The sequence below is a fragment of the Crotalus tigris genome, unplaced genomic scaffold (genome assembly GCF_016545835.1).
Source record: "Crotalus tigris isolate CLP2741 ecotype Arizona unplaced genomic scaffold, ASM1654583v1 scf7180000019364.2947544272:3078424, whole genome shotgun sequence".
Lineage (NCBI taxonomy): Eukaryota > Metazoa > Chordata > Lepidosauria > Squamata > Viperidae > Crotalus > Crotalus tigris.
Genome location: NW_024097500.1, coordinates 1507335 through 1530863, shown reverse-complemented (window position 1 = coordinate 1530863; position 23529 = coordinate 1507335). Strand labels below are relative to the sequence as shown.

General features: G+C 55.2%; 1 protein-coding gene across 3 annotated transcripts; it reads left to right on the top strand.

The window, feature by feature from the left end:
- Positions 1 to 356: 356 nt before the first annotated feature.
- PPIP5K1 (diphosphoinositol pentakisphosphate kinase 1) lies at positions 357 to 21408 on the top strand. Of its 3 annotated transcripts, none has more exons than XM_039361991.1 (29): positions 357 to 560; positions 1543 to 1723; positions 2053 to 2248; positions 2333 to 2423; positions 2751 to 2836; positions 3687 to 3841; positions 4880 to 4981; positions 5113 to 5274; positions 5568 to 5689; positions 5824 to 5925; positions 6509 to 6595; positions 6747 to 6822; positions 7012 to 7121; positions 7371 to 7456; positions 8236 to 8361; positions 8873 to 8994; positions 9168 to 9350; positions 9679 to 9820; positions 10373 to 10596; positions 10677 to 10804; positions 10987 to 11101; positions 11478 to 11585; positions 11660 to 11776; positions 12075 to 12239; positions 12376 to 12460; positions 13611 to 13733; positions 15094 to 15156; positions 17035 to 17172; positions 20641 to 21408. In XM_039361991.1, exons 2-29 carry the CDS (start codon positions 1571 to 1573, stop codon positions 20955 to 20957), a joined length of 3684 nt encoding a protein of 1227 aa, XP_039217925.1. In that variant the 5' UTR covers positions 357 to 560; positions 1543 to 1570; the 3' UTR covers positions 20958 to 21408. The 3 variants fall into 3 exon arrangements, with proteins under 3 accessions (XP_039217925.1, XP_039217924.1, XP_039217926.1); XM_039361990.1 differs by lacking the exon at positions 357 to 560 and adding an exon at positions 604 to 727; XM_039361992.1 differs by lacking the exons at positions 357 to 560; positions 15094 to 15156 and having other exon boundaries at positions 1179 to 1723.
- The last annotated feature ends 2121 nt before the right edge of the window (positions 21409 to 23529 follow it).

Sequence of the window (23529 nt, the reverse complement as noted above, 5' to 3'; positions counted from 1 at the left end):
CAGGCTGGACGCAGCCGATTCTGGGCTCATCTGGTTGACTGCCCCCCTCCCCATGGGAAAAGAGGACTGACTGGTCAAGCAGGGTGGTGTAGAGCCCATCTCCACCCCCTCCTACATATTTGGCATGTCAGATTTCTCCCCCAGTTTGCTAGCAAGAGGTCCTTGGGGCTCTCTGAGCTTGTTTTTTTTTTTCTTGTAGTGCTGCCTAGTCTGGGTCTTGAAACATCTGTAAGAAAATAAGCAAGCTCAGGGTGACCCAAGGACCCCTCATTCTTGTCCACCACCAAATCTTAGAACGCCCACCTGAGCTTGCATTTCCTCCCCCACACACACACACACATTTGCAGCTGACTGGTTCCCTCCCTCCCTCCTCCGGTTCGTCCTGTTCCCTCACCAACGCTGGCGGTGAGGAACTTGTGATGCACAAGGCGTCCTTCCAATTTCCTCAAAGCATTCAACATTTTTCTTAAAGACGAAGAGGCAGAAGGAACGGAGAGAACGCAAAACCGATGCCACGAAGGGCAGGTGAAGCAGTGAACCGCGGCCATAAATCAGGCCAGGTTAGAGACGTGTTGAGAGTTAAGAAGAGAGCCAGGGAAATTCCGAACTCCTTGGAACCGGAGGGGCGGGGCTGGCCTCCCACCTGGAGTCCTGGGAGGCATTTCCTGGCAACTCCGCTGCTCCCAGGTGTGGCTAGACTTTGTTTCCCCCGGGCAGGTGTGTCAAGGTGAGCGCTACGCTCAGCGACCTTTGGAGCCCTTCGCCAGCACAGCTTGGCTCAGGGTTACTCCGCCCTCGCCTCGCTTCTGCCCGGAGTGGAGCCGGCCCGCTCTCCGACGGCTGCGAGAAGCGGGCGCGCCGCATTTCGCCCGGAGACGCCGCCGCCTCCTCTCCCTGCTGCCTCCGGGCCTCGCCCGCCGCCCCTCGTGCCCTCGGCGGGGCGGGAGGGCGACGGCCCTGCTCGGGAGCGCGGTGCGCGTCGGAGTCCGGAGCAGCTGCGGGGGAAGGCTCGCTCTGCTCGGCTGCTCCGGCGCCGCCTCAAGAGCTCGGCCAGTGGCGCGCGGCCGGGCCAGGGCAGGCACACGCGCGCGCGCGCACGGGGAGCGGAGGGGAGGCGAGGGGGCGCTGGGGCCGCCTCTCGGGGCGGGGCGGACCGCGGGGCGAATTTCCGCGGGAGCCGCTTCTTCCCGCCGGGCGCGGCTCTGGGCTGCCCGGGGAGGGCGGGGGGCGGCGGCGGCCTTCCCTTCGTGGGCGGTGCCGGGCGGCGCCTCGGGCTAGCCAAGCGCCTCCCCGCCCGGCGGCCGCTGGGTCAGGCCGGGCCGGACTGGGCGCGCGCGCTTCCGGGTGGCTCCCGCGGCCCTGCTGGCCGAAGGCTCGTCGTCAGCGCGGGCTGCGAATTGCGTCCGGGCAGGCCGGGCCCCGCTCGGCCCTCTTCCGCCTCCGGAGTCCGTCCGCAGCCCGAAGGATGCGGCAATGTAAGGCGCCGGCGGGAGGCCGGGGCCGCTTGGGCGGCCGCTGGTGACGCCGGCCTGCTCGTTGCAGAGCGGGATGGTTGGCTGCGCGCTCTGGCATGTCGTCCGGGAGGGCCGAGCTGAAGGAGGGCGCTTCCGCGGCTAAGTTCTTCGTGGGCTCCCGAGATGAGGAGGTGGACTTCCTGGGAGCAGACCTGAAGATGGAGGAGCTGCGCTTCTTTGAGGATGAGGAGGAGGAGGAGGAGGAGTCGGTGAGGAGGAGGAGGAAGAGTCTTGCTCTGCCTGCCTTAGAAGGAGCCCTGCTGGCTTGGAGGCGGTGGGAAGTCCCCCTGAGGGGGCACCGGGGGTGGGGGGGATGCTCCTCTTGTGTTTCTGAGGGCATCTAGAAGGGGGGGTTCTGCCTGGCGGGTTCCCTTCTTCTCCTCCTGGAAGTCCTTGTTACTTCCGGCCTGCATGTGTTTTCGTGGGAATAGTCCCCCCCCCTTGTTTTGCTTTTGTGCCTGGGTTTATGGAGGAGGCCAGTTCTGCCAGACCACCCACTGCCCAAGATGACGCTGCTGCTACTACGACTCTCTCGCAGCCTCCAGAACGGCAGATTGTGGTTGGCATTTGCGCCATGACCAAAAAGTCCAAATCGAAGCCCATGACCCAAATCCTGGAGCGGCTGTGCAAGTTTGAATACATCGCGGTGGTGATCATGGGGGAAGACGTCATCCTGAACGAGCCAGTGGAGAAGTGGCCGGCCTGCGACTGCCTGGTCTCCTTCCACTCCAAAGGTTGGCCCGTTGATGTCCCGGCTCCTCTTCCTGGCCTGGGTCCTCAGCTCGTGGTGAACACGTTTTTCCTCCCAAATCTTCCAGGGTTTCCTCTGGACAAAGCCGTTGCTTACGCCAAACTCCGCAACCCTTTTCTGATTAACGACCTTGATATGCAATATTACATCCAGGACAGGTAGGGTGGTGGAGGTGGACAACCTTGTTGGGTTATTATGGGCTGCATGGCGTGTTATGCCTCCAACAGCAGGCCGGATCTGCACCACGATCTTCCACCGATCTTTGGGCTGTTTTGGGTGGAAGCAGCTTAAAAGCCAGAATTTAGTTAACTAGGCTACCACCATCACCAGAGAAGAGCAAGGCAGACTGGAGCGGAGTCAAATCCTTAGCGTATCCTGTGATCCAAATGTGCTCTGGCCATCCGGGTGGACCCAGGAAGCAGGAAGGTCAGAATCGGCCACCTCCCTCACCCAGAGAATCCTGCCTGTGTTCCTGTCCTCTGTAGGCGGGAGGTCTACCGGATCCTGCAGGAAGAGGGGGTCGACCTGCCTCGTTATGCGGTGCTCAACCGGGACCCTGATCGCCCAGAGGGTGAGTGGGGCAGGCAGGGTGCTTTGGAGGCAAGGCAAGTGGGTCAGTTGCCAGATGAGCAGGAAGTTGCGCCCTTTGCTGCTCTTAAACACCCGGAAGTAGACCAGGGACTGAGAACGCACATCGCGTGGCTGTATTTGGGCAACCTTCTTGGGGAGGGCTAAGAGGCATTGGGAAAACCTAGAAAATGGATGACTCTGGTACCATGTTGTGCAGGGCCGTTTCCTTTGTTGCCCAGGGCCTTGCCAGGAGAGCCTTGGCATCAGGCGCCCTGGGCCAGTGGCCGATGCCCTCAGGAGAGGAAGTGGCCTCCGTCTTGTGCGTGAAGAAGCATCAGAAGAGCTCAGAACTCAGATTTGCAGGGTGATGGCTACTAAAGAGGGTCTTTTCCTTAATCAGTGAAGGAGAATATTTGTAACTCGGGGTTAAAATGGGGGGTCTTTGGTGTTCTCTGACCTTGGCTGTTTTCTTGCAGATGTTTCATTACCCAACTTAGGTCACATCATCAAACTAGACTAGCACTGATGATGTTTTTCTTGATCCTCTGTTAGGCTACGTGTTTACCTTTACCCACTCACCATCAGTTAGCCCCCTAACCTCATCTTCAGGTGTGCCCAATTCCTCTGAACTCTCTCGATGCAGCAGGACGTGCCCCCTGCCCCTCTTAGTGCAACCGCTTTGCATAGTGGCTTTCCATCCTTTCCCCCTCCCTGCCACTCTCAGCCAGTCCCAGCCTCCTCCAAGGAGGATGCTGGGTGTCTGGAAAAGTCTGGAGGCTCCATGGCTCCCCAAGAAAGAGAAGTTGGGGGGGTCAGCTTCCTGTCTCTGAAGGGCCTGTATTTTTGGGCAGAGTGCAGCCTGGTGGAGGGAGAGGACCACGTGGAGGTCAACGGGGCCATTTTCCCCAAGCCCTTTGTGGAAAAGCCAGTCAGTGCTGAGGACCACAACGTCTACATCTACTATCCCTCTTCGGCTGGTGGGGGCAGCCAGCGCCTTTTCCGCAAGGTGAGAAGGCTGTGGCTTTGGCTGGGGAAGCTTTGTCTGATGAGTGGCATTTGCAACTAGTACCTGGCTATCATCTCTACTGAATTCCGATGCCTCTGGGATCTATAAGGCCTTGGGTGACTTTTTTTCAGGAGATTGTGTGAATAATACTTTTTTACAGTTAAGCCCAAAGCAGTAATCCCAAGGCAAAGAGTGAGAACAGTACAATCAATGTCAAATATTGAAGGGGTGATTCATTGGCACCAGAGTCTTCCAATTCATTGTGGTTGGGTCCCTTTTCAGGTGCCAAATTTGAGAAGTTAAGGTAATAGTCATTTCCAGGACACCTTTGCTTCCTTTGAATATTCAGTAAAGTGGAAATCTGAATTCCAGGAAGATTTTGATTAAAGCCATTTGGATTTGGCTCGGCTGAAATGAAGATAATGATGTGATATACATAGGAATGTACTTTAGTTTTATTGAACAACAGTAATGCCTTCATCTTTTCCATTTTAAACACCATTGGTGGGAAATAAGTAGTGGCATAAGGCAGAAGTCCCCAAGCTTTCCACTTTGGCATGGGGGAGGGTGTGTGAGTGGTAGGTGCACAAGCATGCGCCCAGCTCCATTGGTGTGAGTGGCAGACCCACGCGAACTCCACTTGCACAAGCAGTGGATACTTGTGTGTGAAGGTCCACTTGCCTAAGTGGAGGGCGCTTGAGCAGAGAGTGCTTGTGCTTGTGGGAAAAGCTTCACTTGCGTGAGCAGAAAGTGCTCGTGCATGAAGCTCCATTCACATGAATAGAGCTTCACACGCAAGTGCCCTCTGCTTCTGTGAGTGGAGCTTGTCCACCACTCATACAAGTGGAGGTTCATGCATGCTGCACTTGCCCATTGCTTGTGCAGTCCAGTTTGAATCAGTTGCCTGGCCTGAGCCCTTGCTGTCCAGATGTAGGTGTCTTTTGCTCCTCTGTGTGAGGAGTCAGATGCTCTGGGACTCGTGGCCCGTCTCTACTGAGGTGAGCATGCATCTCTAGCTGAGTTCCTCAACTGTTTCAGATTGGGAGCCGCAGCAGCGTCTACTCTCCAGAGAGCAGCGTACGGAAGACTGGATCATATATTTATGAGGAGTTCATGCCTACAGATGGCACAGATGTCAAGGTAGAAGGGGGTGTTTCTGGGGACCTGCTGAGAGGAGCCCTCTGAGTTGGGCAGACAGCCTGGTTACCCAGGTTCCTTTGAGTCCTCTTGGCAGCTCTGAGTTTGTTGACTGCTGGTGCTCTTTCATTCAGGTCTACACGGTGGGTCCCGACTATGCTCATGCCGAGGCACGGAAGTCCCCTGCTCTTGATGGGAAGGTGGAACGGGATAGCGAAGGAAAGGAGATCCGCTACCCAGTTATGTTAACAGCCATAGAAAAGCTGGTGGCCCGAAAAGTCTGTGTGGCCTTCAAGGTTAGTCTTTCCCTCTGACCTGTGGCCTCCTGGAGCCCTCCCTGAAGTTGTTAACTCTTGTTGCCGAGGCCTGGAATGCCTGGACAGGGCTTGGAGCCACCCTCCCCTCCCCAAACAGAGGAATGTGCTTCCCTGGCTCTGAAGTGTCACGCTTTAGGTGCTGCTTCGCCCAGTCCCTGCATCTCCCTGCTAAAGCTGACAGAGAAATGGGGCTGAGGGGTTACTACTGTTGGTAGAATGCCACAAAGAGGCCCGTGTGCCACTTCCATTGAGTCTTGTCTTATCCTTTGCAGCAGACCGTGTGCGGCTTTGACTTACTGCGGGCCAACGGCCAGTCCTTCGTCTGTGATGTCAACGGCTTCAGTTTTGTGAAGAACTCTATGAAGTACTATGACGACTGTGCCAAGCTCCTTGGGTATGTGGTGCTTCGATTGATTGTCTCCTCCTGGAAGGAGCACGATTGGTCTGAATCCAGTCTGCCTCGGGCTGGTGATCCTACCGCAGAACTGGGGAAGGTGGTTTCCAACCAATCCCTCCTCTCTCTGTCAGGAACATCATCATGCGTGAAATGGCCCCCCAGTTCCAGATCCCCTGGTCCATCCCCACTGAAGCAGAGGACATCCCCATTGTGCCCACCACTTCAGGGACAATGTTAGTGTTGGCTGTGCTGACCATACTTCCCTCTCTGGCCACTGCTTGTGGTGACGGTTCCCGAGGTTGGCCTGTCAGTAGGAGGCACATTCTTTTTTAGAAAGACCACGTAGGTTTGGGGCCCTATTTGCAGTGTTGTTGGATTTTATGATAACAACGTGGAGTTGGTATTAATGCGCAGGAGCTTCTGGCTATAGAAAACGTCTCAGCTTCATTCCCTGAAGCGCTCAGGACAAAAACAGTTCAGGTGAAATTCCGGCCTTCCCTCTTCTTTGGCCTAAGATTCTGGAGGGATCCCTTCTAGGCTGAAGGCCCACAGCAGGCCCTGCAGTTAAATTGAAACCAGGGCCCAAGTCCTGAGGCTCAGCTGTGGGAGGCACAAGGAGGGGGAGGCCAGGCCAGCCAGCATGGCGGGAGAGCCCAGAGCAGGATGTTCCAGCTGTTCTCTTTCCCTGCTTGTTGGGGATGGTGAAAAAAATGGAGCAACATTTTCTGAGACCTTGGGATCTCCTAGGTGTTGGTCATAGTAGGAGGGAAGGAATGGTGGAAGGGCATCCTATGAGCTGAAGCATCTCTCTTGCAGGATGGAGCTACGGTGTGTGATTGCAGTTATAAGGCATGGTGATCGGACCCCCAAGCAGAAGATGAAGATGGAAGTGAAACATCCCAGGTATGGTGGAGTCCCTGGGTGTCTTGGAGCCAGGGCCCCTTCAGAAGGATAAAAAAGTTCCAGGACAAAATGAGCTCCAGAGAAAGAGCATGCATAAATGTGGCAAACAACCGACAATGTCAATCACCCGCTTTGCTTCTGCTGTCGCCAGGTTCTTTGTTCTGTTTGAAAAATACGAGGGCTACAAGACTGGGAAGCTGAAGCTGAAAAAGCCGGAGCAGCTTCAGGTGAGTTTGGGGCTCCCTCTGGTCGTAGACGAGCCATGCAGGTGAAACTCTCCCCCTCTGTTGGCCGATCTTGTGCCTGCCTACCTGGAGGGGGTGGCCGGATGGCTGAGAGACACGGCTAAGGAGCCTGTGCCTTTGATTCCTAGAGCCCTTGGGCCCACAGACCTGAGCAAGCCTTTGCCCCGACAGGAGGTGCTGGATATTGCTCGGCTGCTGGTGCAGGAGCAGGGCACCCTCGGAGACGCCGTGGCAGAGGAGCAAAAGTCGAAACTGGAGCAGCTGAAGACCGTGTTGGAGATGTGAGCAGGGACTTGTCTCCATGGCCCCTCTGTCCCCCCCAAATCTCTGGGAGAGTAAGATCAACATTGCAAGCAATTCTTGCACCTCCACGCATGTCCCCAGAGTGGAGGGCATTTCCTCTTGCGCCACAACAGAGGCCTGGGCAGGGCGGAGGGAGGTGGGCAGCCTGGCAGCTTCTCCACTTCAGGCGTGGTGCGTAAAGCCAGACATTTCAAGCGCAGAATTGTGGTCCTTTGTTATTCTGGCAGGTATGGGCACTTTTCTGGAATCAACCGCAAAGTGCAGCTGACCTACCTGCCTCGTGGGCACCTGAAGGCATCCAGTGATGAGGAAGGCAGGTATTGAGGTCTTGCGGTGGGGGAGGGGCATGAAGGCAGCGGTGGGTGAGAATGGGGGTTGCGGAAGAGCCCTGCCAACCTTGCAGGATGAAGATCCTAATTGCACGCACGTTTCTATAGACAAAGGAGGGGCATTCTGGGTGGTGGACTGATGGAGGCCAGTTTCACTCATTCATGCAATGAAGAAATGGAGAATGTAAACTGAGAATGCTTCAGTTGAAATGCCAACCCTTGTGGGGAAGGGGAGCCACTGCTTCCCCCTCCCCACCACACTTGCCAAATAATCCCCACTTAGGGGGAAAGTGCCAACTGAAGAGGATTGGGGGGGGCAGAACTGAGGTTGCTTTTGTGCAACTTCCAGGCCTCAGAAGCACTTGGCAACTTTCCTTCGTCCTCCCCCCCCATCCTGTTTCACCAGTTCTTGCCCCTCTGCTCTGGTCTGGTGGTTGAGGAGTGGGCGGTAAGTCTTCATTCAAAAGCCCTGGTGGCACAGTGGTTAGAATGCAGTATTGCAGGGTAATTCTGCTGACTGCCGACTGCCAGCAGTTTGGCAGTTCGATCCTCACCAGCTCAAGGTTAACTCAGCCTTCCGTCCTTCCGAGGTCAGTAAAATGAGGACCCAGATTGTTGCGGACAATAGGCTGACTCTGTAAACCGCTTTGAGAGGGTTGTAAAGCACTGTGAAGCGGTGTATACTGTAGGTCCAGGTGTTATTGCTATTGCTATTCCACCCCAACCGTGGAAGGAGGTGACTCTAGTTCTCTGCTGTGTGCAGATCTCAAGGAAGCCTCCCCGTCCTTGCTCCTGGTGCTGAAGTGGGGGGGTGAGCTGACTCCTGCAGGCAGAGTGCAAGCGGAGGAGCTGGGCCGAGCCTTCCGCTGCATGTATCCAGGGGGCCAAGGTGAGTCTGGGCTTTGCACGCTGGTTCTTGGAGGGAAAGACAGAGACGGCAGCTGACAGCATCTTGGTAGCCACCTTAGGTGGGGTCCTTTGGTCCTATGCCTGCAGCCCAGCTGCTGGTCTCAAAGCAGAAAAGAACCCCCGAATCTGCCTGGGATGGCCAGTCAGCAAACAGCAGAAGGCAGAGAGAAGAATGATGGTGATTGGAAACTGGACAGGTGGGCCACAAGCTTCTTTGGTGCTTGCAAAGAAGATTTTGGGGCATGTGCTGTGAAGTTTTGGGTTGCTTCTCCAGTTGGATGTCTGTGGCTCTTCCTGTCCATCCCGTCTCCTTTTCATCTGCCCGGAAATGCTGTTTCTTCCAACACTCTGACCTGCAGCACTGTTTAGTGGCGCCAGACGCCCCGGCAACCCTGCCTGCCCAGTGGATTTTCTGCCCTTTGGAGAGGGCACTGTGAAAACGAAATGCCCGCACTTCTGGAATGGCCACAGGGTTTCTCTTTCCTGTCCAGGAGACTATGCTGGTTTTCCAGGCTGTGGCCTCCTTCGGTTGCACAGCACCTACCGCCACGATCTCAAGATCTACGCCTCTGATGAGGGCAGAGTCCAGATGACGGCAGCAGCATTTGCAAAGGTTCCTGGAGGGGGGGGGGTTCCAGTCTGGCCAGCAGGGGCCGTAGGAGGGCTCAGGTCCCTTCCTGATCCTCCGTGTGCCCCCAGCACTCTGCCTGGCTAGAGCAGGGGCCCTGCAGGGGCTTCTTTTGCAGAGTGGGGGGGAGGAGAGGCTGAAGCCGTGTCTTCCCACAGGGCCTCCTTGCTCTGGAGGGGGAGCTGACGCCCATCCTAGTGCAAATGGTGAAGAGCGCCAACATGAACGGCCTGCTGGATAGTGACAGTGACTCCCTCAGCAGTTGCCAGCACCGAGTGAAGGCTCGTCTGCGGGAGATCATGCAGAAAGACGCCTCGTTCTGCGCGGAGGACTATGAGAAGGTGATGGAGGAGCACTTCTTCGGCCTTCAGAAAGGCTTTTGTAGGCACCCCTATTCCAGCGAAAAGGCTGGGGGTGCTAAACTTTAGTAGCAGGTAGACAGGCAGCCAAAGGTTGTTCCATCGGGCTTTTGTGGCCTTTTGCTGCTGCTCTGGCTGAAGGAAGGCGCTCTCTCTCTCTCTCTCTCTCTCTCTCTCTCTCTCTCTCTCTCTCTCTCTCTCTCTCTCTCTCTCTCTCTCTCTCAGCATGATGGAGCCAGTTGGCCTGAATCTGGGTAGCAGCCTGGTCTGCCAAGGGCACTGTTGATCCTTTGCTTTGATTTCTTTCCAGCTGGCACCCACAGGCAGTGCTTCGCTCATCAAGTCCATGGGGATAATTGGGAATCCAGTGGAGACCTGTGAACAAGTCTTTCAGCTGATTGAGAGCCTCACTTCCCAGATCCAGAGGCGTCTGGAAGACCCCAAGTCTGCCGGTATGAGAGTCAGTTCCTTTGCAGCAGAGAAAAGCGGGAGCTGCGTGCATCTGGCCCGTGCCACAGTGGGCAGCTTCTGAGATGGTGGCTCTTCATTGTTTTTCTAATAAAACTCTTGAAGGTCTAAGACAGGGGTAGGCAGGACTCCAACACCCAGAATTCCTGAACCAGCCATGCTAGTTCAGGAATTCTAGGAGTTGAAGTCCACAAGTCATAAAAGAGCCAAGTTGCCTATCCCTGGCCTAAGAGTAGCTCATGTCAAGGGGCAAAGTCCTGGGGGCAGCAAGGAGTGTGAACAATGCACCGGGCTCAGGAGGCCTTGAATTGGGCTCCTCTCTCCAAAGGGGGGGGGTTGCTCCTCTGCTCTCCCAGCTTTTCTTTGCTCCCAAAGCCAAGTGTGGTGCTTGGGCAGGAGTAGTTGGGGGTCGCTGCTTACGGACATCCTGGGGTTGTAAGAAACGGCCGGTCTGCCACTGCTCTTGCAAGTGGCCATACAGGGTTCAGCTGATCTGTCCCTTCACCCGGCACTGATGGGTTGCTCTGGCTTGGCAGACTTGCAGCTCTACCACAGCGAGACCCTGGAGCTGATGCTGCAGCGCTGGAGGAAGCTGGAGCAGGACTTCCAGCTGAAGAACCGACGTTACGATATCAGCAAGATCCCCGACGTCTACGACTGTGTCAAGTACGACATCCAGCACAACGCTGCCCTGCAGCTGGAAGGCACCCTTGAGCTGCTCAGGCGCTCTAAGGCGCTGGCAGACATCGTGATCCCCCAGGTATGGGGCGCCCCTCGGCCGCAGAGCCCCACCGTCAGGCGGTGCTGAGGCTGCCCTGCAAACGCTCTGGCCTTTCGCAGGAGTACGGCATCAGTCAGCAGGAGAAGCTGGAGATTGCAGTGGGATTTTGCCTGCCCCTCATCAAGAAGATCCAGCTGGATCTGCAGCGAACCCACGAGGATGAGTCTGTCAACAAGCTGCACCCTTTGTAAGAAGTGGGCAGATGCCCCAGGCAGGGCGACAGGGTGGGCTTAGGCTGGGTTGTCTGAATACGGGAAGCCAGCGGATGCTGCTTTGTGTTCCTTTCTCCCACACTTGCAGTGGGCCTTGGGTGTCTTTGTGACCCAGCCCAGCAGGGCGACTCTTGCTGCCCGGCTGGTCTGTTTGCAGGTATTCCAGGGGAGTCCTGTCTCCAGGGCGCCATGTCCGGACACGTTTGTACTTCACCAGCGAGAGCCATGTCCATTCCCTGCTTAGCATCTTCCGCTATGGAGGCCTGCTGGATGTAAGTGGGGAGCAACCACCAGTACACTTTGGGGGTGCACAGAGCTTTGGCTCCATTTCTCAGCACGAGCCCCACTGACAAAGGCTTCTGAGCCTGGAGCCCTCCTGTTTCAAGGACTGGGGCACTTGTGCTGGAGACGGCCAGTCTTTGGTGGCTCCCTGTTCAGCCCCCTGGTCTCCTGAGGGGCAGCTGACAGCGTGATGGGCTTTGGAGTCCTGTGGGGCTGTGGAAGGAAGGGAAGCTGCCTTTGCCAGAGGCCAGTCAGGAGAGGTGGGAAGGCAGCAGCAACTCCCCAAGGCCCCCTTGCTCAGGACTCCCTGCCCAGCTTTGCCAGGGCTTCAACCTGGCCTCCCTCACCTGCTCCTTTCCGTGCCAGGCCTCGAAAGATGCCCAGTGGAAGAGGGCCATGGACTACCTGGGGGCCATTTCGGAGCTGAACTACATGACTCAGATTGTCATTATGCTGTACGAGGATAACAACAAGGTGAGGGCGGGGCCGACCAGAGCTGGGCCAGCCCAGCACTTGGCCCCGTCTCATCCACGGTGTGGCCTCTGCAGGACCCATCGTCTGAGGAGAGGTTCCACGTGGAGCTGCATTTCAGTCCCGGAGTGAAAGGTTGCGAGGAGGAAGGCAGTGCGCCAGCGGGATGCGGCTTTCGACCAGCCTCTGCAGAGGTGAACTTGTACCCAGGGAACCTCCCCTCTTCAGGGGTCTGCTGGATGCCGAGGCAGGGGGCCTCCTGTCACACAGAGGGCAGAGAAGCAGCTGCAGCCTTTTCTTGTTACTCCAACAATATTTTTATCCCTCTTTTCCTCAACCAAGCTGCAAAAGCAAGGAAGGAGAGCTCTTCTGTCTCGGCAGCCCAAAGCTGGCCAGCTTGCTTCTCCTTCCCCATTGCTAGCAATGCAGCTTCCGTGCCCAGAGAGAGAGGCTTCCACTGCTTCGAGCATCACAACCTCAGCTCTCTTACAGAAGGAGGCCAGAAAGCCGGAGCAGGGGAGTCTGGAGGACCTGGCCGAAGCCAAGGTCAGCGACGAGACAGACAGGGCCGAGACACAATCCCCGCAGCCTTTGGAGCCGGTCTGCGTCCAGCGCCGGTCACCCTTGATCCGGAACCGCAAGACGGGCTCCATGGAGGTGAGTGGGGGAGCAGGAAGAGGAGGGAGAGCAATGCATTTCAGCTGCAGCCCAGGCAGGGGCGGCCCTGGGGAAGCGCTCTCTTCCTTTGAAGAATTGGGGCTCCGTTTGCTTTATAAACATTTCCTTTCTGCAGGTGCTGTCCGAGTCATCCAAATCCAGCGGGTATCGGCTCTTTTCCTACGCCAGGCATTCGTCAGAGGGGAAACAGAGCGGCTTAGGTAGAAAGCATGAAAGTCCCTTTTTGCTTCCTCTTAGGCTGGCCTGACATGTGGCAGCCCTGAACCCTTGCCCTGAGTCCAGTGCTGAGGGAGCCAGCAGAGAGGGGAGCAGCCCTTACAGGGAGGCTGGGGAAGCTGAGACACGGGAAGCAGGAGCAGCATCTGTTAGCCCCTGAAGTGGCTCTGGTCCAGCTGAGAAGGTGGGGGGGGCTCCTGCTGAAGACGAAGAATTGTGGGGAAGTCTGCTGGTTTGTCCACCCTCAAACCAAGGAACCTTTCCTTCTGTGAAGGTTGGAGTTAGACTGGCCGAGTGAGGAGAAGTTAGTGATAATCCCAGCTCAGGAAGATGCCCCTTCTCAGTTGAAGAGGAGGACCTTCCTTTGTTCTCCTGCCTCTTCCTCTTCCTTTGAGAGGATTGACCCTCAACCCCAGTCTCTCCCATTTGTACATAGCCTGGGAAGGCAGCCACGTTGGCTGGACTACCTTGGAAGGCTGCTGGGGTGCCTGGCCCCCGCTGGGCATCACCGGTCTGCTTGTGCTGCTGGGCTGTTCAGGGGCTTGGCCCGTGGCCAGGAATCTCCCAAGCACCTGCTGGGGAGCAGCCTTCTTTCGGGGAGCAGTGAGGCCTGGTAGAACCGGGACCAACGGCCTGCTCAACAAGGCTGCCAGTTGGTTGTCTGGCCCAGGAAGGAGGCCTCCTGCACGAAGGGCCTCTTTCCGAGACGCTGCTTTTGAAAGGCATTAATGCCCAAGATTCCTGTGAGCTCCTCCTAGGCGCAGGGGCAGTTTCTTGAGTACCGGAACCAATGAGAGCTGCGTCCTTCTATTTTTTCCTGGCCAGGGGTTCCAAAGGGAAAAATTCCCCTCCGTTTCCATTATTGCTCCCCACCCAGCACCAGTCGTGCTCCATGACTCTTTTTTGCCGATGCCCTTTGAGCACAAGGCAAGGACAGCCACCATCCATTTGTTTCTGGCTGGCCCAAAGCTTGGAGACATCTCCTGTCCTACAGCTGGCAAGAGGCCTCCCCCACGGCCTCCTGGGTCTTGAGCTATCCTCTGGCAGATTGGGGGGGGGGGCTTCCCATCATGCAGATGGATTTCTTGCTTATGAATGAGAGGTGAAGAAATCTGATCCTGCTCTCCTTTCCAGGGTCACCGTGCTCAAGGCTCTTCAGCACCACAGTCCTGGGGGGCTCCTCCAGTGCCCCAAATCTTCAGGACTACGCGCGCAGCCATGGGAAAAAGTTTGTCTCCAGCTTTCTGTACAAAGAAGGTAGGTGCACCTTCTGATTCTGGGCCAGGGAACCAGGGTCCTCCTGGGCGTTGAGGCTGGGGAGGGTTGCTGCCAGCCCCTTTCTAGTCAAAAGGCAGATATGGGGAAGGACTGGCTCCTCCCTTCTGCCCCGAGGCTACTGCTTGTGCCTGGCAGCTGTTCAAAGAAGCATGGGGGAGGTCACTGGGGGACAGTAGATGTGGCTCCCGTGCCCAAAGAAACCCAGGAAAAATTGGGCAATTCATCCAAAAGAACCCAGCAGCTGTTTTGTAGATGTTCCTCAGCACATGATAATGGACAAAAGTTCACAGGCAAAGTTGACTCTGAATGTTAGGAATTCAAGAGGGAACCAACTACTTGGGGACAGAGGTGGCTTCCCCTTCCCTCAAGGGGTCCCAACGGAGGCAACATCTGCGGGGGGGAGGGGGAGGTTTTCATGTCAATTTCTGCAGTGAGCAAGCAAGAGTTGTACCCCTCCCCTCCCCTAATCCTGCAGCTCCTTTCAGGATCTATAAGGAAGACCCTCTTTCTGTCTTGAACCTCTTCAAGCAAAGGATCAGTTGGTCTGAATTTGGGTTGCCTGTTGTTAATCTAAAGAGTTCAGTTTGGAAATCCTTCAAGAGCTCTGAAGGTCCTGGAGAAGTAGGGCATGAAGGGCCATCGAGGGAGTGCCTGGTTCTCTTCAGATTTCAGACCTCTGATGCCGAAAGTGGCGCTTACATTGCCAAGGGCGATGTCAGAGTCCTCTGGATTTTGTTGTGGAATTGGACAGGACCGAAGGGAGAAATTAGACACAGAGGCAATCCCGGCATAGTTGGTGTGGTGGCTACTGAATTAACCCACTTTCTGGGTTCATATAACATGCCAAAATCATAAATTGACCAGAATAAGACTACAAACGAACTCTGCCTCTTATAAATATACCTTAACCTTCTGCCTGTCGTGGGCTGTTGGCTTGGCCAGCATTTGGAGTGCAGACCCCGGTTGAGCTTGGCTGGCAGGGAAGGGAAGGGAAAGGATGCAGACATGGTTGGCATCTCCTGGGACTGGCTGTTAACTACATTTCTTAGTGCCTGAAGCCGTGAAGAGGCCTGGGAAGAGAGGCAAATGGAGTCTCTGTCTCCTTTCCTTCAAGGCTGGGCTTGGGTCTCCAGTTCTGAAGACGCTGTCCTGCCTTTTATAGCCCTGGCCTTTCAGTGCAGTTCGGGGATCCAGTGAGCTTAGCCTGGCTTCTCCTCGGCTTCTCTCCCCCTTTCCTGCCCCTCCCTCATGCGTCCCCACCAGCAGCAGCTGCAGCTTTGGCAGAGGCCAACCGCCCCTCCTCCCCAAATTCAAGGGATGTTTTTTCTTGTTTCCCCAGAGCTCTTGTCTATGCCAGCCATAAAGAGATTTTCTGTGTCATTTGCAAAGCATCCAACTAATGGTACGTTTGCTTCTTAATTTGAGACTTTCTTCTCAGCTATCCCTCCCTTGCACTTGCTGTGTCCTCACCTCTTGCTCCGTTTTTGTGACTGGTTGTGTTGTGTCATGTTACGTTGCCTCACAATAACTGTGATAACTGTCTGCTTTTCTCAGAAGGAGGGGAGAAGGGTCACTTGGGCGCCACAATGAGGGCGTACTTAAGGGACATAAGAAATTATGTCCACTGACCCACGGACAAAGTCACTAGGGATTGAGCTCAGTTGGAAGGAGACTTGACTTTGAGGAGGGGGAAGCATTTCCTGCCCTGCGGAGGTCTGGCAGAAGGCACACAAACCCCCAGTTCATTTTGAAGCCCCTTTGCCTTAGCGCAGAAGCGTTTTTCTGGACCACAGATGGGGAAGGACGTGGGAGGAGGTCAGTTTCCAGAACAGGAATGGGGCCTTCACTTGGTCAAGAACTCCTTTGAAACGGGGTAGTATAATAATAACAACAACAACAACAACGTTGGAAGGGACCTTGGAGGTCATCTAGTCCAACCCCCTACTCAGGCAGGAAACCCTATACCATTTTGGACAAATGGCCGTCCAGTCTCTTCTTAAAAACTTCAACTGTTGGAGCATTCACCGCTTCTGGAGGCAGGTTGTTCTACTGGTTAATTGTTCTAACTTTCAGGAGGTTTCTCCGTAGTTCCAGGTTGCAGCCTTGGTCTAGGGAGCCACAAAAAAAAAAACCAACCAATGACCCTTGGCTGGTTTTGTTATTTTGCCAGATATAACACAGGTAAAAATCTCCTTTCCTTAAAGTGTTTTCATTTTTTTAGGAAACGGGCATTGAGCTATAATTTCCCCCATGTGCATTTCTCATTCCATTTCTTGTCCCCCTCCCCCCCTAAAAAAATGTGTATGGTTGTGATCTGTTTCCCTATTTGTATAAGTAGCAAGTGTGTCCATCCGGCTTTTTGTGGGTCTATTTGTTCTGCTGTGTGCCAGCTGAGGAGCATCCCAGCCGTCCTGCTCAGCCATCTTGTTTCAGGAATTCCTACCCAAATCAGAAGAAAGGCAGCGAAGCCTCCCATGACATTGCTTCCCCCCCCCCCGTTGCAATGGGTGGGGGGGCTCTCCTGTTGGCCGGGAGGTCCCTTGTGACTTGTGTTTACAAACTCAATTTCAGTGCTCTTCCCTTAGAGCACAAAGCCGCCTTTCAAAAAGCCTCCGATCACTTTTGATGAAAGGATGCAAAGGAGAGGCAGCCTGTCATGGCCTCTGCCTTCCCCCAGTAGCTGCTCCCAGGGTTAGCTCTGCACGTCTGGATTCACCCCAGATAGTACGGCCCTTCCAGCATTAACCTCCTGAACAGATTTTCTCTAGGATGAAACAGGAAGAAATGGCACAAAGCAATAGAAACACCACGAATGTAAACAAAGGCAGCAAATGAGACCTGGGCTTTTACGCAGGACAGCCCGTCTGGATAAGAGGGGGGGACATCTGCAGACAGGCCCTGTTCCCTGCTGCTGCTGCTGCTGCTGCTGCTGCTGCTGCTGCTGCTGCGTTTACATTTCCTGGACTGTCCCAAGAGTTTCTGGACCAGAAGCACTAAGGTTGCAGCTGGGTCTCCAGTTGCCCCATCCTGGAGCAGCCCTCCCCGAATGACGGGGTCTGGGAGGCAGATGCACACCCCCCCTCAGCCCCCAGTGCGAAGGGAAAGCTGTTAGCTCTGCTGCTTTGGCCTTTGCCTTGGGGACTGGAGCTCCATGTCTATTGCCCAAGAGGCTCAGAAAGAATCAGAGCTGCTGCTTCTGCTGACATTTGGAGTGACTAGAGTGGAAGCAGGCCGGTGGGTGAGACTCCACGGCACTGAGGTTGCTCTGTTTGGTCTGCAGGGTTCGAAGGCTGCTCCATGGTGCCCAGTATCTACCCACTGGAGACGCTGCACAACTGCCTCTCCCTTCGCCAGGTCAGCGATTTCTTGACTGCTCTGTCTGGGAGCTGCCCCGTCCCCCAGTCGAGGCCCTGCACAGGTAACCCCCTTGGGGGAGGGGAGGGGGGCCCTGGGCTGGGTCTGAACCCAGATGATACAGCTCTGGACCCAAAGCTTGGTTCCTCTTTGCACTGTGCCATTGGTAGACAGGAGAGACAGCTCCTTGTAGGGTTGAACAGAGCAAGTGAAAAAGGCAGACATAGGAGCTGTGAGTTTTCTGAAATTCCTGTATTACTAGTGGCTAATGGATACCGAAGCAGGAGGACATCCAAAGAGATGCTAGAGATGCTAAGAGAAAACAAGCAGCATTGTGGTTATTTAATTGGCTCCATATGTTACTTACAGTCCCTGGGGTCCTCCTTAATCTATCAGGGGAGCCCAAATGGCAAAAATGTCTCCAGAATTCAACTCCCCAGAGGGGTTGCTTTTGTTGGGCAAGTTTTAGAGTCCCAAAATCTTCCCCATCACCTCTGGAGTTGGTCAAAGGAGTGTCAGATATCAGTGAATGACGATTAAGTGTCCGGCAAATCCTGGATGCTGCTACAGCTCAAGGGGGGAATCATGATTCGATTGGGGCAGTGGTGGCGAACCTATGGCACGCATGCCAGAGGCGGCATTCAGAGCCCTCTCTGTGGGCATGCGTGCCATTGACCCAGCGGAGTTCACCAGAGTAGCGGGCACATGGCGTTTGGAAGCAACAGAGTAGGAAGTGAGCAAGCAAGCAGTGGTGGCCTCCCAGGAATGCCCTTGAGATGGCAAGGGACTGGCCCTGGCCATCCTCAACCAGTCTGCTGTGATCACTGCAGCCATGCCCACCCAGTGGGCTATGCCGCCCACATCCCCCCTGAGGGCACCACAATGCTGATGCAGCCCTGGCACTTTGCGATAAATAAGTGGGTTTTGGATTGCAGTTTAGGTACTTGGTCTCTAAAAGGTTCGCCATCACTGGGCTAGGATTAGGTCACCATGAAGTCCTAGAGCAAAATGGACATCGCCAACAAATTCAGAGTGCTTGGGTATGGTTAGGAGGGCACTGACTTTTCTAACCTGCCCTATCTATGTTTCCTAGTAAAATACATGGGAAAATCCCTTTGGAGGAAAATTCCACTTAGGGTTAGGGTTAGGTCAACATGAACTCATAGAGAAAAATGGACATCGCCAACAAACTCGGAGTGCCTTGCGGTTCTTATGTTTTTTATTTAAGGGTTAGGAGGGCAATGACTTTTCTAGCCTGCACTACTATGTTCCATGAGTTAAAATTACATGGGAAAATCCAATAGGAAAAAAAAATTCCACTTAGGGTTAGGGTTAGGTCAACATGAACTCATAGAGAAAAAATGGACATGACCAACAAATCGGAATGCTGGCTAGGGTTAGGAGGGCACTGACTTTTCTAGCTGCCCTATCTAGTTTACTGGTAAAAATACATGAGAAATCCCATTAAGAGGAAAATTCCACTTAGGGTTAGGGTTAGGTAACCCTGAACGTCCTAGAGGAAAACGGGACATCGCCAACAAATCAGATTGCTGGGTATGGTTAGGAGGGCCACTGACTTTATAGGCTGCCCTATCTAGTTTCCTGGTTAAAATTACATGGTGGGAAATCCCATAGGAGGAAATTCCCCTTAGGGTAGGGTTAGGTCACCATGAACTCCTAGAGAAAAATGGACATCGCCAACAAACTCGGAATGCTTGGGTATGGTTAGGAGGGCACTGACTTTTCTATCCTGCCCTATCTATGTTTCCTGATAAAATACATGGGAAAATCCCACAGGAGGAAAATTCCACTTAGGGTTAGGATTAGGTCAACATGAACTCATAGAGAAAAATGGACATCGCCAACAAACGCGGAATGCTTGGGTATGGTTAGGAGGGCACTGACTTTTCTAGCCTGCCCTATCTATGTTTCCTGGTAAAATACATGGGAAAATCCCATAGGAGGAAAATTCCACTTAGGGCTAGGGCAGTGGTGGCGAACCTATGGCACGTGTGCCAGAGGCGGCACTCAGAGCCCTCTCTGTGGGCACGCGTGCCGTTGACCCAGCAGAGTTCACCAGAGTAGCGGGCACATGGCGTTTGGAAGCAACAGGGCAGGAAGTAAGCAAGCAAGCAGCCTCCCAAGAATGCCCTTGAGATGGCAAGGGACTGGCCCTGGCCATGCTCACCCAGTCTGCTGTGACCACTGCAGCCATGCCCACCCAGGAGGCCACGCCCTAACGTCCCCCCTGAGGGCACCACAATGCAGCCCTGGCACTTTGCGATAAATAAGTGGGTTTTGGGTTGCAGTTTGGGCACTTGGACTCTAAAAGGTTAGCCATCACTGGATTGGAGTAAGAGCTGAAAGTTTTTATCTCACAAATCACAAGAGTCAATTGGAAGAGCTGGCTTGTCTCAGCAGCCTCTGTTTCAGTCTTAATTGGGAATGTCAGCTCCCTCCGAGGTCTGTAACCTCATTTATGAGCCAACCACAAAGCTCTTGTTGGTCTCCGTGCTTGAGCAATACTTCGGCTGGAAGTCAGCTAAAACTGCAGCACCAACACCGGACAGCAGGTAGGCAAGGGAAGGAGCAACATCTGAGAAGAACCCCGCTGTGTGATCTCCATGCTGGGCTCACAAACCACCTGAGGGAGCAGTCCTGATTCCGTCTATATCCTCCCCACCTTCCCATCTGTTGGCACCAAGGTTGACAGACCAAGAAACAGTTTGTGAGAGTCCCCTTGGCTAAATTTGCTGGCCTTGCTCCGAGTGCAGCTCAAGATTGCTGTTGGATGAGCCGAAGCTTTTCTCTGAAGGAAGCCCGTGCCGTAATGTGGGCACCCCAGCAGCCATGAATTTCCAACAAGGGCAGAAAGCCTTACAAAAGAGCTGCTGCCATGGTGGGCTAAAGGCCTCCAGAGGCCCCAGGAGCAATGGCTTCTTTGCCCACCCAGACCTCTGAGCTGCAAGTGGGGCCAGGGTGCTGGCTGCATCCGTCTGAAATGATTGGGGGGAGGGGGAGGATGGTGGGCCAGCCTTGGCTGTGTTCTGTGTTTCTTCTGTACTGGTGTCCGTCTGATTTGAGCCATGCAGTTTTGGGGTTTGTGAGTTGGGCAGCTGTGTAAAGCTGGTGAGCAGAATGGAACCAGGGGAGGCCACTGCAGTTGGTGCCCTGCTTGCCCACCACTTCTGCAAAGGAGGGAACAGGTGGCTGTTGCCCTATGCTGGAGGATGGGAAAGGAAGGCTTTGAGGGGGCTGGAGGATGGGGCAGCCCACCAGTGTCTCGCCAGGGGGCGATGGCTGGTTCAGGGAACTGAAAGGGTGGCAACAGTGCCAGATTCTGGCAAGCAGTTCTTTTGCAGCTGTGAGCACTCGGGCAGCCAGTGCAGCGGCAGGGAGTGGGGCTGCTCACGCCAGAGGGGTTTCGAGGGTGTTTGATCCCCTCTGGCTGCAGGTGCTGCAGAGACCCTGCTGTACTGGGGTCCTGGCCAGAGATCTGCCCGTGACGGTCTCCCTTCTGTTTGCCTTGCAGAGGGGAACAGCCAGTTGGATGTGGCCTCCGGTACAGGCCTCGTGGAATCCTTGTCCTCTTTGGCCATCTGCTTCCACGGGGACCAGCCTGGCAACCAGCTCCCCAGTGAGGAACTGCTCAGCATGGAAGAAGGGGGCCTCAAGGGCTTCTCCCCCGGGGGGGAGCTCCTGGCAGTGAGCGAGGAGGAGGCGGCGGGGCCAGAGCAAAACTGGTTGGAGGAGGCCCCAGCCCAGCGGGAAGAGCAGCCAGAGGAGGGAGAGGGGCAGCCGTGGGACCCAGAGCCAGACCCAGATGAGCTGAACAGCAAAAAGGTGTGAGAGATCTTACTCACAGGGCCCCCGAGCGAGCGAGGGGCTTAGGGACCTTGCCTGGGGAGACAGGGCAAGGCAACTTCTGCTCCTCGGCAGCACCTGGGAGACTGCCATTCCACCAGCAAAAGTTAAGAGCAGTGAAGACTCCAATAGGGAGCTCATATGGGTCTACGCTGCCTCACTGGAGCTGAGGAAACTTCAGGGCCAGCCAGGTGGATCGTGCACTCCAGGCTTTCCATGGAGGTCTGGTGAAGCCGCTGAAGCAGCAACCAGCCTGGCTTTGGATGGTGTAGGAAGAGGAATGCCCCCCCCCCCCGAAGCCCCTTCCCAGCCTTGCTGGAACCACCAGGAGAATCAGGTTTTCTTAGAAGTATACAAGTCAGTTGCCGGCGTGTGCGTGTGCGTGTGTGTTACCAAATGTAAATAGTAATATATTCTTTACATCAGTGGTTGGGGGGGGAAGGAGAGAAGAGAGATGAGTAGAGGGAGAGTGAGAGAGAGGGGGGAGGGAGGTGGAGAGACGGGGAGGAGGAGAGGAGTGGAGGGGAGGAGAGAGAAGAGAGGGGAGAGGGGGGAGAGTGACGAGGTGGAGGAGCGGGGAGGAGGAGAGAGGGGGAGGGAGAAGGGAGGGGAGAGAGCGGTAAGAGAGGAGGGAGAGAGAGCGGAGTGGAAGCCCGGGAGAGCAGGAGAGGGAGAGAGGAGAGAGAGGGTGTGGGGAGAGGGGGGTGAGGAGAGAAGAGGAAGAGGCGAGAGAGAGGGAGGGAGAGAGTGGGAAGGAGGGAGAGGAGGGGGGGGGGTGGAGAGACAGGAGGGAGGATGAGGAGAGAAGAGGGGAGAGGAGAGAGGGGAGAGGGGAGAGATGAGAGAGGAGAGAGGAGAGGGGAGAGGGGGGAGAGGAGAGAAGAGAGAAGAGAGAGGGGAGAGAGAAGAAAGGAGAGAGGAGAGGGGAGAGGGGAGAGGGGGAGAGGAGAGAAGAGAGAGGGGAGAGAGGAGAGAGGAGAGAGGAGAGAGGGGGAGAGGGGAGAGAAGAGAGAGGGGGAGGAGGGCTGATGATGAGGCGAGAAGAGGTAGGAGAGAGAGAGGGAGGGGAGGCGGGGGGAAGAGAGAGGGAGAGAGAGGTGCGGGGGAGAGTGGGAAGAGTAGGGAAGCGCGGGGAGAGGGGGTAGTGGGAGGGGAGAGGAGAGAGAAGGGGAGAGAGGGCGAGAGGAGAGGAGAGAGACGGCAGAGGAGGGAGGGTGGAGGGAGAGAGATGAAGGAGGAGAGGGGAGAAAGAAGAGACGGAGGAGGGGGGAGGAGGGGAGAGAGGAAGGGATGGCAGAGGAGAGGGAGAGGGGGGAGAGGAAGGTGGGAGAGGGAGAGGAGCAGAGGAGGAGAGAGAGTAGCAGTGGGAGGGGGAGGAGGTGGGGGAGACGGGGAGGGAGAGGGCGGAGAGAGGAGGAGGACGAGAGAGGGAGGCCAGATGTCATGTCCAAAATGTCGGTGGTTAAGATTTCTGTGTTTTCCTCATTTTGAGTCGTGACACACTCGCTAAGTCCATGTGATGTAGATTCAATCTGAAGTAAAACACTCTCTGCCCTGTTTGCATCATTATTCCCTGCCGGACTGAGAAGCAGAGCCTCATCAGATGGGGGTCTCTTTCTGTGGAAAAGGGGCCCAAGAGCAGAGCCTCCCTGAGCAGGAGCAGTTTGTCCAGGGGAGACAGGGATGTGAAGGAGCAAGGCTTGGCCTGGGACTGGCCGAGAAGCTGCCTGGTTTCTGCAAATCTCCAGTCAAAGGAGGCACAGTTGATGCCACATCATAGTTTCCTGGATTTGTTCATAAGAAGCCCAGGAGATGGGCCATCGGAATCCGTCAGATGTGCCCCAGAAATCTGCCTGCTCTATGACAGGAGAGCAAGTCCCGGCTGATGTTTAGGGGTTGTTCTGAGATATTCGCAAGGAGGAGTCCAGTGACCTATGGACGTTGGCTGTCCAGCAGCTTTCTCACCTTCTCCAAAGATGCTCTGCAGAGGAGAACAAATTGGTCCTTCCAGGGAAAGGAAATGGCAGGGAGGCACATAGGCACCGAGGAGCCGTCTGACTCATTCCAGGGTCTCCAGCCTGGAGGAAGGAGTCGCCAAAGGCAAAACAGCTTTGTCTGACTGGACAGCCCAAGGATCACATCTTGGGTTCTTGGCAACGGCTTGAAATGGTTCTGTTGCTTCTCCCAAGGCCTGGTGCGGTAATTCTGGTGATACTTTTTCAGTAGACGATTTTCTTTTAAGAAGGAGGCAGAGAAAGTAAATTAAAAGTGAACTGCTAGAACATTCCATGTTTAAGCTGCAACAACTGTGCGGTAGCACCATTCTGGAGGGAGCCAAGGGGCCTTCGCACACCAGGAGGGACCGCAGGTCAGAGAGACACTTGTGAGTGTCCAGATTTCCAGCTGGAGAGCCTTCTGGAGGCATTCATGCCATAGCTGCAAGGCAAGATGGTTTCCCGCTGGCAGATATTGGTCCCCCTTTCCCATGGTCAGGCAGGCAGTGGGGGAGCTTTCTAACCTTCCTTTTCTTGCTGAAGGAATGAAGGCAGCAGAAGAG